This window comes from Rhinatrema bivittatum, chromosome 3, assembly GCF_901001135.1.
Source record: "Rhinatrema bivittatum chromosome 3, aRhiBiv1.1, whole genome shotgun sequence".
NCBI classification, from domain to species: Eukaryota; Metazoa; Chordata; class Amphibia; order Gymnophiona; family Rhinatrematidae; genus Rhinatrema; species Rhinatrema bivittatum.
The window spans coordinates 6,891,306-6,904,253 of NC_042617.1; the positions used below are offsets into that span (position 1 = coordinate 6,891,306).

At 44.6% G+C, this 12,948-nt stretch overlaps 1 protein-coding gene across 1 annotated transcript in view; it reads left to right on the forward strand.

Moving 5' to 3' along the window:
• Positions 1–11,745, forward strand: part of RSPH9 (radial spoke head 9 homolog) — a gene marked incomplete in the record, with an annotated part of 135,273 nt that extends 123,528 nt beyond the window's left edge. Inside the window, 1 exon segment of the mRNA XM_029596740.1 lies at positions 11,390–11,745. Within this exon segment, the coding sequence (XP_029452600.1) occupies positions 11,390–11,550 (161 nt within the window).
• Positions 11,746–12,948: the final 1,203 nt, after the last annotated feature.

Consider the following 12,948-nt stretch of genomic DNA (forward strand, 5'->3'; position numbering starts at 1 on the left):
TGGCCAGCCCTATTCTCTCTCGCTTGTCTATTAAAGCTAGCGTGAACTAACTGATCCCGGAGATTGTAACCTCTCCGGAATGTGAACCGCAATGGTCCTTGAAAAAGCGATGAAAGGGATAAATTCTCCCAATGCCTCCGGATCATAGCTGCAATAGCTTTACTTGCAATGGAAAAGGGTAAAATGCAGTTGAAGCATTGGCTGTCATTATCTGATGAGGGGAGGAATAACCAGTCACGGTTAGTATATAGAACCCTCTTAAAGGCCTTTTTTACCACCCGCATGGGATACCCCCTGTCCAAAAACCGCTGAGACAACAGCTGGGATTGTTGCAAAAAATCTTTCCTGGATGAACACAAGCGTTTTAATCTTAAGAATTGTCCCGTAGGAATGTTGTCTTTCAGAGGTTTTGGGTGACAGCTAGAGTATGCCAAGAGCGTGTTCCTGTCAGTTTCTTTCCTGAACAGTGTAGTAACATATTGATCCTGTTCTACAGAAATAATAACGTCAAGAAATGCGATTTGTGAGGCATGAATACAGTGATTAAATTGGATGTGTGGGTTTAAGGAATTTAACCAGTCATAAAACACAAAAAATTGGATATCTGTCCCTGTCCAAATGATCAAAATGTCATCAATGTACCGTAGCCATAGGGCCACATGGGAAAACCATTCAGAGGGGTATACCAGTGAGGATTCATAATGGTCCATATAGAGACAGGCCAGTGAGGGGGCCATGGTGGCCCCCATGGCCGTCCCTTTAATCTGTTGGTAGTACTTTTGGTCGAACATGAAAAAATTTTTTGTCAGGGCTAGAGTGGCTAATTGCGTCAAAAAAGAGGTAGACAACCGGTGAGGGGCAGGTCGTTGATTCAAGATATTTTCAATTAATTGTAATGCTTCCGACTGGGGAATGTTTGAGTATAGGGAAATAACATCGAGGGTAACAAAGAAGAAGCCCCCCACGGGAACAGAAGAATTAGACAGTTTTGTGATCAAATGTGCAGTGTCTTTAACGTATGAACGGATCTGAGCAACGAATGGTTTTAAAAAAATATCAGTGAATTGTGATAATGGCTCCAACAATGAATTGATTCCTGATACTATTGGGCGGCCTGGAGGGGACACCAGCATCTTGTGAATTTTTGGCGGAACGTAAAATAGAGGCATGACCGGGGCGGAATTCACCAAAAATTTTGCCTCCCTAGTCGTAAGCATTCTACAGTCAGAAGCCTCCTGAACCAAGTCTTTGATTATTTTCAACAAATCTGGTGTGGGGTTCTCTAAAAGCAGTTTATAAAAGGAGGTGTCGCTGAGTTGACGCAACACCTCCGCTTCATAGTCCGCTTTACCCCATACCACTATCCCTCCACCCTTGTCTGCCGGTTTAATTACGATAGATGGATCTTTAGACAATTCCCTTATTGCTGTGGCCTCCCTTTGGGACAAATTGTATCTTACAAACTGTTTTCTGATGGCAAGTGACTGGGCATCTTTACTTACTAGACGCTCAAAGGCCCCCAATAAAGGATTAGTGGGGCCCGGAGGGGTCCATCTGGACTTCTTTGAAATCACTGAATTGTCTATAATGGACGGGGAATCAGTAAAGAAAAGTTTTAACTTCAAGATGCGGAAAAATCTGTAAAGATGAACCTGTAGGTCAAATGGGTCACAACGAGTTGTTGGTACAAAAGACAAACCCTTCTGTAAAGTTCTCTCTTCCACATCAGATAAGTTACGAGTGGATAAATTAAACACAGTCTCAGAACTTACTGCCAAGCATCTGGGAGACGTGATGGAGGACGTGGTGTTCGAGACGTTTTCTGTCCCGGCTGAGTTGTACCTGTGCGGGACCGTGTGATTCGCGTTTCCCTGGGGGGTTGACCGGAATCTAAAAAAGACGCTGCTATTGAGGAATACCGTGAGGAGGCAGAAGTATAAGGTTGTGTACTGTCCAGGGGTCCTTGTGTGGGACCTGCAGCGTTGAGAAAGTAGGGGTCCCGCGGGTCTTGCATCCTTGCCCGCGGCCCCGAGGTATGTGCTCGCTCCCGGATTCTTCTGAGGACGATGTTGAAGAGCCCTCGGCAAAGGTGACCTTCTTTTGCGGCTTCTTGGACATCTATTTATACACATAGCCTGAGTTGTAATCCGTTAAATCGCGTTGAAATTTACTGAATTTGGTAGATTTTAAATCATCCCGAAATTTGGTCAGATTTTCTTCAAATTCCTGAAGCTGCTGTTGAAACGTTTCCAAAGTTGTTGAATGTTTGACCAAATCTAGTTTAAACGAAAGCTCCTCCTTTAAAGTGATTTGCAGCTCCTTATTTGACTCAATAATGAGGACCATCAGGTCCAAGGAGCATTTGTTTAAAATTTGGTTCCAACGCGATATGAATGCTGTATTCTCCGTGTGAAGCCTCGGCTCCTTCTGTATCCGTAGCCCTCTAGGGATGCGCCGAACCCGGCAGTATTCAATTAAAGTAGCAGAGTGTAACTCCGCTCTAGTCAGTCGTTTCTGTAAGTTGATGACCTCAGTCCATGAGGAAGTGGGAACGGAGTTGTCAGTTGACTCAGAAAAGAACAGTACATCTGTCAAAACGATGATGATTGATGTGCAAGACAATTCAGACTTCAATTACCCCAATATTGACTGGGTAAATGTATCATCGGGACACGCTATAAATATAAAGTTCCTGGATGGAATAAATGACATTTTTGTGGAGCAATTGGTTCAGGAACCAACAAGAGAGGGAGCAATTTTAGATCTAATTCTCAGTGGAGCACAGGATTTGGTGAGAGAGGTAATGGTGGTGGGGCCACTTGGCAATAGTGATCATAATATGATCAAATTTGAATTAATGACTGGAAGGGGGACAGTAAGCAAATCCACAGCTCTCATGCTAAACTTTCAAAAGGGAAATTTTGATAAAATGAGAAAAATTGTTAGAAAAAAACTGAAAGGTGCAGCTGCAAAGGTAAAAAGTGTCCAAGAGGCGTGGTCATTGTTAAAAAAAATACCAGCTAGAACAGGGGTCAGGAACCTTTTTGGCTGAGAGAGCCATAAACGCCACATATTTTAAAATGTAATTCCATGAGAGCCATACAATATGTTTAAAACTAAATACAAGTAAATGTGTGCATTTTATGTAAGATCACACTTTTAAAGTACAATAAGTCTCTGAAAATATTACACCAGGCCTTAAGACACCAATACATCTCCTATTAGGAAAACGGACCAAGTCAGGCTGCTATAGAGTCCTACACAGAAACTACACGCCAGCAGAAAACCTCACCTGAATCACGTGCTGTCCCTCACCTAACATAGAATAAAGAGACCAAAACGCATAACAAGAAGCATGCAGACAAAAACTGAATTGGAAACTGCAACAAGCCAGAGTCTCTGTATGCAGTGTAACAAAGGAAAAAAGAAACATCACACATCCTTATAAAACAAATCAAGAAATATAAAATCATCAGCAGTAAAACTGTACTAACAAAAAGAACATATTTCGAAACAGCTGATGAATGGAATATCCAATAATTAAAAACTCATATAAAACATTTCCAGATACCAACAAAATATTTCAAAATAGCAGACACAAAGATCCAGTAATGAAAAATAATAAGGATACAAAAATTTTTTGCTCTGCATACCTGGGAACGTTTGATATCCAGGTGTCCTGAGATTGTTCTGAATTAGCAGGAGGTGGGGTGGTTTGCTTGGAACTTTCTCCTCTCTCAGTCACATACCAGCGCTCTCTCTCACACTGGCTCTCAATGACACACCTATACACACATGCTCTCAGTCACTCACATATACAAATGTTTTTTCTCTCTCACTTATATAGGCTCTTAATTACACATTTACACACATGCTGTCTATCTTTTCACGCTTACACACACACAGGCTTTCAATCACATAAATACATGCTGTCTTTTTCTCTCACACACAGACTCTCATTCACATGCTTACAAACATGTCCTCTCTTTTTCTCATTTATACACAGGCTCTCAATCACATACTCACATGCTCCCTCACCTAAATCAGCTCTCAATCACACACATACACACATGGTCTCTCTCTCTCATTTAAACACAGGCTCTCAATCACATACTCACATGCTCCCTCACCTAAATCAGCTCTCAATCACACAGACACACATGGTCTCTCTCTCTCATTTAAACACAGGCTCTCAATCACATACTCACATGCTCCATCACCTAAACCAGCTGTCAATCAGACACAGACACACATGATCTCTCTCTTACTTATACACACAGGCTCTTAATCATACATACACATGATCTCTCTCACACACAAAGGATCTCAATCATACACACATACTCTTTCAAACAAACAGGTTTTCAATTACAAACTTACACATACAGGTTCCCAATGGTAAACTTACATTCATGCTCTCTCTCTCACAGGCAGGATCTCAATCACAGACATACTCTCTTTCACATATACAGGCTCTCAATCATTCACATACATGCAATCTCTCACTCACACACACAGGATCTCAAACACACATGCTTGCTCGCTCATTCATTCACTCTCTCTCTCCCCCTTCCCCCCCGGAACTCGCGGCAGCAGCAGCCACCTCCCAACGCTAACCTCCTTCATTTTCAGCCCTCGCGGAGGCGAAGGCGGAGTCCCATCGGCCGCGGTTGAAGATTTTCATTTTCCTCCGAGCCGCGCTGCAGTCTTCTTTCCCGTCGGACACTAGCGTGCCTGCGCGGGATGCTCTCCACTTCCTCTTCCGGGCCGCGGGAAGAAGAGAGCACCGGCGTGCTCTCTTCTTCCCGCGGCCCGGAAGAGGAAGTGGAGAGCATCGGGTGCCTGCGCGGGAAGACCCGCGCAGGCACCCGATGACTCCCGCGCAGGCACCCGATGACTCCCGCGCAGGCACCCGATGACTCCAGTCGGCGTGCTCTCTTCTCCTCCCCCCCGCGGCCCGGAAGAGGAAGTGGTGAGCATCGGGTGCCTGCGCGGAAGAAGAGACCACGCTAGTGTGGTCTCTTCTTCCCGCGCAGGCACCCGATGCTCTCCACTTCCTCTTCCGGGCCGCGGGGGGGGGGGAGAAGAGAGCACGCCGGTGCCGCTGACTCCAGCTGTCCTGCCGCGTTCCGCCCGGGCTGACAGCATTTTAAGCCCGAGCGGCGGAGGACCGGGAAGCAGCTGGGTCAGCGGGGAACCGCGAAGTATGGCGACACTTGTCTGCGAGCCAGATGCAGCCCTCAAAAGAGCCATATCTGGCTCGCGAGCCATGGGTTCCCGACCCCTGAGCTAGAAGCACAATCCAGATGTATTCCACACATTAAGAAAGGTGGAAAGAAGGCAAAACGATTACCGGCATGGTTAAAAGGGGAGGTGAAAGAAGCTATTTTAGCCAAAAGATCTTTATTCAAAAATTGGAAGAAGGATCCAACAGAAGAAAATAGGATAATGCATAAGCGTTGGCAAGTTAAATGTAAGACATTGATAAGACAGGCTAAGAGAGAATTTGAAAAGAAGTTGGCCATAGAGGGAAAAACTCACAGTAAAAACTTTTTAAAATATATCCGAAGCAGAAAGCCAGTGAGGGAGTCAGTTGGACCATTAGATGATCGAGGGGTTAAAGGGGCACTTAGAGAAGATAAGGCCATCGCGGAAAGATTAAATGATTTCTTTGCTACGGTGTTTACTGAAGAGGATGTTGGGGAGGTATCCGTAATGGAGAAGGTTTTCATGGGTAATGATTCAGATGGACTGAACCAAATCACGGTGAACCTAGAAGATGTGGTAGGCCTGATTGACAAACTGAAGAGTAGTAAATCACCTGGACCGGATGGTATACACCCCAGAGTTCTGAAGGAACTAAAAAATGAAATTTCAGACCTATTAGTAAAAATGTGTAACCTATCATTAAAATCATCCATTGTACCTGAAGACTGGAGGATAGCAAATGTAACCCCAATATTTAAAAAGGGCTCCAGGGGCGATCCGGGAAACTACAGACCGGTTAGCCTGACTTCAGTGCCAGGAAAAATAGTGGAAAGTGTTCTAAACATCAATCACAGATGCTGATACCGCATCAATCACAGATGCTGATACCGCAATTAATTCCTGGCAAACAATCACACACGCAGTAGCAAACTCAATTTGCCCATTATCCTCAAAAATTATCAACCCAGCACGCTCGAACAAAAAACCCTGGTTCTCTACGGAATTAAGAAAACTCAAACAAGACCTACAACACAAGGAACTACGCTGGCGGAAAGACCCCTCCCCCACATCATTGGCTACTTACAAAACAGCAATGAGCTTCTACAGAACATCGATCACCCGCACCAAACGAGATTTTTATGCCAAAAAATACACGGTTTCCTATACGACCCGAAAACGCTCTTCTCATATGTGGCAGCCCTCACCACTCCCACTTCCCCTACCTTCTCAGAAGAAGAAGCCCAAAACAAATCTACAGAGTTGGCGATTTTCTTTGACAACAAAGTCAAAAACCTACTTGGCCCACTGGCAACATCCAACAAATCATCAATAGCCTTACAACCCCCCAGCCAAACTCCTAGCCAAAATCCATCCTCTACTATTCTTAAACAGACGCTAGTATCTCTTGAACCTACATCATCCCTGGAAATAGAATCGATTATCAAGAAAATGAAACCCTCATCTCACCCTCTAGACCAAATACCAACCAAACTTCTCCTCACCATTCCTAACACCATTGCCAGATCTCTGGCAGACATCATAAATTGTTCCCTCAATCAAGGATCTGTCCCTGACTCCTTAAAAATTGCTTCGCTGAAACCCTTACTAAAAAAACCCAATCTGGACCCAGCCAACCCAGCAAATTTCCGCCCCATCGCAAACCTACCTTTTATAGCTAAAATAATGGAAAAACTTGTCAACTTCCGTCTCACCGACTACTTGGACTCCCACAATATCTTATACCCTTCTCAATTCGGTTTCAGGAAACGCCTAAACACAGAATCCCTCCTTCTTTCTTTAACGGACACCATCCTGATGGGCCTTGACAAGGGACAATCTTACCTCCTAGCCCTACTCGATATTTCTGCGGCGTTTGACACGGTAAATCACGACATCCTCATCAGCCGTCTAATGGAAATAGGCATCTCTGGCTCTGCACTGCTCTGGTTTAAATCCTTTCTGAACAACAGGCACTACAAAGTTAAAATAAACGACAAAGAATCCCACCCCGTCCCATCAAAACAAGGAGTACCACAGGGCTCTTCTCTGTCCCCTACCCTGTTTAACATATACCTACTTCCTTTATGCCAGCTGCTCAATAGCCTCAACCTCACCCATTTTATATACGCAGACGATGTGCAAATCATAATCCCCATCTCGGACCCCATCTCCTCAACTCTAAATTTCTGGAACGACTGCCTACATGCCATCAACCAGCTTCTCACGAATCTCAACCTGGTCCTAAATACGTCCAAAACGGAACTCCTGGTTATCTCCCCTAGCGATAACCACCCCTTCACTAATAACACAATAACCCCACTAGCAAGCCATGTCAGAGACCTTGGGGCCACCCTTGACTCCAGAATGAATTTCAAAAAATTCATTAACGCTACAACTAAAGAATGTTTCTTCAAGCTACAGGTCCTGAAGCATCTAAGACCGCTCTTACACTTCCAGGATTTCCGTTCTGTGCTTCAAGCAATACTGTTTTCAAAGATTGACTATTGCAACGCTCTTCTACTCGGTCTCCCCGCCTCTTCGACCAAACCTCTACAGATGCTGCAAAACGCAGCAGCCAGGATCCTTACAAACACACGGCGCAAGGACCACATCACACCTATCCTAAAAATCTTACATTGGCTTCCTATTCAACATAGAATACTGTTCAAAGCTCTCACTATCATCCACAAATCGGTCTACCAACAATCCTCTCTCCAACTCACCTTCCCTCTGGAACTACTTACATCTTCAAGACCAATAAGAACTGCCTACAAAAGTAAGCTCAAGGCCCCTCCCAACAAATCATCAGTTCACAACTCCATCCACAAGCGAGCTTTTTCAACAGCAGGTCCCCTACATTGGAATTCGCTTCCTCAAGACTTACGCCAGGAACAATGCCATTTAACCTTCAGAAAAAAACTTAAAACCTGGCTGTTCACACAAGCCTATCGTTGAAGGATTCCATATTAACCAACTCTCTCTCACCCTCCAACCCACCCTTCTCCCTCCCCGCACTCCCAAACTTTTTTCACTTTTCCCTTTTCCACTCGCAACCTCAACCCACCCTTTTCCCTCACCCCCGCCACTCCTCCCATCTGACATAACATGTATATTCCAGCTGTATATATTCCATATATATATATTTCCATGTATATTTCCGCTGATTATAATCCATGTTTTCTGTATTATTAATTTATTGTTTTATGTTAATTTATAGTTTGTAATTTTGTTAACTTATTGTTCAATTACTTAATTCTGTCCTATCTTCCGACATCCATGTTTTTACTCTCCCTGTTTTAATGTAACTTCTCTTTTCCACTTATACGTTAATTGATTTTTCCCCTTGTTCTAATGTAAACCGGTACGATAAGACCTGGTCTTGAGTGTCGGTATAGTAAAAGAAGTTAAATAAATAAATAAATAAATAAATAATAAATAAAATCACAGAACATATAGAAAGACATGGTTTAATGGAACAAAGTCAGCATGGCTTTACCCAGGGCAAGTCTTGCCTCACAAATCTGCTTCACTTTTTTGAAGGAGTTAATAAACATGTGGATAAAGGTGAACCGGTAGATGTAGTATACTTGGATTTTCAGAAGGTGTTTGACAAAGTTCCTCATGAGAGGCTTCTAGGAAAAGTAAAAAGTCATGGGGTAGGAGGCGATGTCCTTTTGTGGATTGCAAACTGGCTAAAAGACAGGAAACAGAGAGTAGGATTAAATGGGCAATTTTCTCAGTGGAAAGGAGTGGGCAGTGGAGTGCCTCAGGGATCTGTATTGGGACCCTTACTGTTCAATATATTTATAAATGATCTGGAAAGAAATACGAGTGAGGTAATCAAATTTGCAGATGACACAAAATTGTTCAGAGTAGTTAAATCACAAGTGGATTGTGATAAATTGCAGGAAGACCTTGTGAGACTGGAAAATTGGGCATCGATATGGCAGAACATAAGAAAATGCCATACTGGGTCAGACCAAGGGTCCATCAAGCCCAGCATCCTGTTTCCAACAGTGGCCAATCCAGGCCATAAGTACCTGGCAAGTACCCAAACACTAAGGAGCAGATCTTCAAACCTGCGCACGGGCCTAGATTTGTTCACGCAACCTGGCGTGAACAAATCTAGGCCCGATTTTATAACATGCGTGCGTTGCCGATGCATGTTATAAAATCCAGGGTCGGCGCGTGCAAGGGGGGTGCACAATTGTGCGCAACTTGCACGCGCCGAGCCGCGCAGGCTTCCTCCGTTCCCTCCGAGGCCGCTCCGAAATTGGAGTGGCCTCGGAGGGAACTTTCTTTCTGCCTCCCCACATCTTCCCCTATCTAACTCACCCCCCTGCCCTACCTAAATCCCCCCCCCCCCACCACCTTATTTGATGGAGTTACGCCTGCCAGCTGCTGTGCCAGAGGACTTGGGAATGCCCCCGGCCCCGCCCCCAGCCCCGCCCCTGATCCGCCTATTTTTAAATGCATTGAAAAAATGTTAAAAAAAAAAAATCAGAAAATCGGACCAATCGTACTCAGCTTGCGTGTGGTGAATAGGTTGCTAGAGTGGTGGTCCTACAAACGTATGGAAAAAATCCTTTTGTTTGAGCAATTGACACTTATTAAGACATATCAGGATTTTTGCATAGCAATTGTTTTTGAGCATATCCAGTCTGAGAATTTCCTTGAGGTCTGCTTTTCAGAATGGCCCTAATGAATATGCAAGAGATGGATTTGCTTATAATTGAGGCTGTGACATCTCATATTTATTAGGGATATCTTGAAACCTGAGCTATTTGCAGCCTTCGAGGACGGGAAGTGAATATTGCCGCTCTATATTTTGAGGTACTAGGACTGGCTAGAGAAGAATGGTCTCCAGACTGTTATTAGAGTTCCACATTTTTGGAGAATGTTTGGCTTTCTAACTTGTCCTCCAGTTTGGATAACAATTGCAGCATAACTTTAGATTCTAAACCAGGGGTGCCCAACTCCGGTCCTGAAGGAGCCACAAACCCATCTGGTTTTCAGGATATTCATAATGAATATGCATGAGACATATTTGCACGCTTGCCTCCAATGTATGCAAATATATTTTATTCATATTTATTTATTTACATCATCTTGTTTTCTGCTATTTCCACAAGGTTCAACGCAGAGTACAGGTTATGGATATCCTGAAAACCAGATCTGTTTGTGGCTCTTGAGGACCGGAGTTGGCCACCTCTGTTCTAGTCTGATAGCAGATGATTAATTGCAAACTTTGAATATATAGATAGGCTGGATACAAAAGAGGTTTTAAGATTGAGCCTTCACTAGTCCACTCATGGTTTGCACAGACACACAAATACTGTATATCCCAAGTGGTACTCGCATGCATTGAGTTTGCTCTTTGAAAAGCAGAATATATATATAGATGCCACCTTAAGGAATAGGCTCTTATCCCTTGGGGGCTGATACAATACCATGCGCAGCAGCTAGCACATGGTTTAACACGCGATTGGACGCACGTCCATAATACAGGGATCAGTGCATCCAAATCACCGTGCAGCTAATAGTGCTCATCACATGTAAATTCCATGCAGATGAAGCTATTAGCTAATCCCCACAAAGCAAAACATTTCCCACATGGCCAATGCACCCATTGCAATGCCACACTCAAGGGCGCATTGGAAAAAAAAGAAAAATCCTGCTTTCTGTGATTCCTCCTAATATTATTGTCATGATAGTAAGTGAGGAGAAACCACATAAAACAGATTTAGTTAAAAAAACAAAGTCTGGACACCCAGTATCCACATACAAGATGCACTTGTATCATGTGCAAGTCTGTGCCAGTAGTGGGAGAAGACAGATGTTCGTAGATTGAGCTTCTGTTTCCCCAACCCGCACTGACAGCCACCTCTCCTGTGAACCCGATGCCAAGGAAGTGCTAGGGATGCCCAAATTGTCCCTAGCACCTCCTTTTTAGTGGAACCCCTCATTTAAATACTGGATCATGCTTCCAGGAGAGGTGGCTGGGTGCTCAACACTGAGCGCCCGTTTTCTGCCCACAAATATTGCATTGGCCCCTTGCATTGTTCTAAAGAGAGCCTCCTTTTTTCAGTCAAGCTTTGGGAAAAGAGTCTATTAGAAAAGCATATGCTATTTGGGATCCTTGTTGATATCGCCTTATGATCTGTATCTGTCTGTCTTGCAGGGTCCTGGTGCATTCAGTTTGAGAGGGGCAACAGCATTTTAGTGCTGAGGAGCTTGCTGTGGCCAGGACTGACATTCTACCATATCCCCATGACTCCGCACCACGGCTTCATCTATGTTGGCAATGGGCAGAGAAACATCGACCTGCCATTCATGCTATAAGGAAGGCCCAGGCAGCCCTCTTCAACAGCCTCATGACTTGCAAATGATACACTGATAATGCTTCTCTGTAGCTCAAAGGATTTGTACACGCCAAATGTTTCACTAATATAAATCAAGGTGAAAGCTTAGGTGAATCCTTAGTGCCTCCAGAGTTGTATGATGAAATTAAAATACAGTCCTAATTTTCTAACCCTGTCCTGGTCTTTGTCCTTTTGCTTCAGTCCAGCCCTGCTTTTCTAACTGCCGTCCCCCTGAATAAAAAGAAGATGAGTTTTGATGTTGTTGAGTTTGAATTTAGGATCAGTGAAACTAACTCTCTCTGTCTTGGTTCTCAGGCTTCAGAGTCCACTGAGGCTAGATTACCTGGCAATGGATTTTCCCTGTACGTACCAGGATCAGTCCAGACCGTGGGTTGTTTCCCCCCCCCCCCCCCCCCCTTCCAGCAGATGGAGTCAGAGCAAAAACTGAGAGGGCGCTCTCTCATAATCTGGTGTGCCCTCTGTAACCCTTCAGTATTTCTCGGACTCCAGCAGATGACAATTGCACCTTTGGTTCCTCTCTTAATTTAGCGAGGATAGTTTTACAGAATTCCTTCATTCTTTGTTTTCCGCTTTCTCACAGGACAAGCAGGATGGTAGTCCTCACATATGGGTGACATCACAGGATGGAGCCCAATTACAGAAAACTTCTGTCAAAATTCCAGAACTTTGACTGGCCCCTACTGGGCATGCCCAGCATGGCACTAACCCTGCAGCCAGCAGGGGTCCCCCTTCAGTCTTCTTTTTTCCGCGCAGCAGTAGCCTCGCGGTTAAGGAGCTCTGCAGAGATTCCTGACAGGAATTCCTCACGGAATTACTAAAAGTTAATTTGCCCCACAGGAGTCCCTCCTCTAACTTTTTCAAGCCGCGGTACTCCGGTAAGTCTTTACCCGTTTTTCCGTTGATTACCGTCGAGTTTGGCCCTCACTGCCTACCGGCCGTTGACCGTACTGCGGCTCAATTTTTTCTATGGCCATGGCACCGGGGTTCCGTCGGTGCCCGGACTGTAATCGCACCATGTCCATCACAGACCCCCATAAAGTCTGTGTAATGTGTCTTCGACAAGAGCACGATGTCTTGACAACACTAAAAGGTCGCAAGGCCAGAATGGAGAAGATGGAAACTTCTCTTCCGTGCTCAAACCCCGACTCCATCCATTGCATCGATGTCGTCGGAACCGGCACCATCAACTTCGCGCCAGCATTGTCCACTGACCGGTGACCGTCTGGCATTGACGACATCTTGGCCTTCAATACCCTCTACTCCCCCTCAGGACCGAGGGGATCGTAGTGACAAACATCGCCATCGGCATAGAAAGTCTTTGACCATCGAGGGAGTGAAATCATCGACCTCACCATCG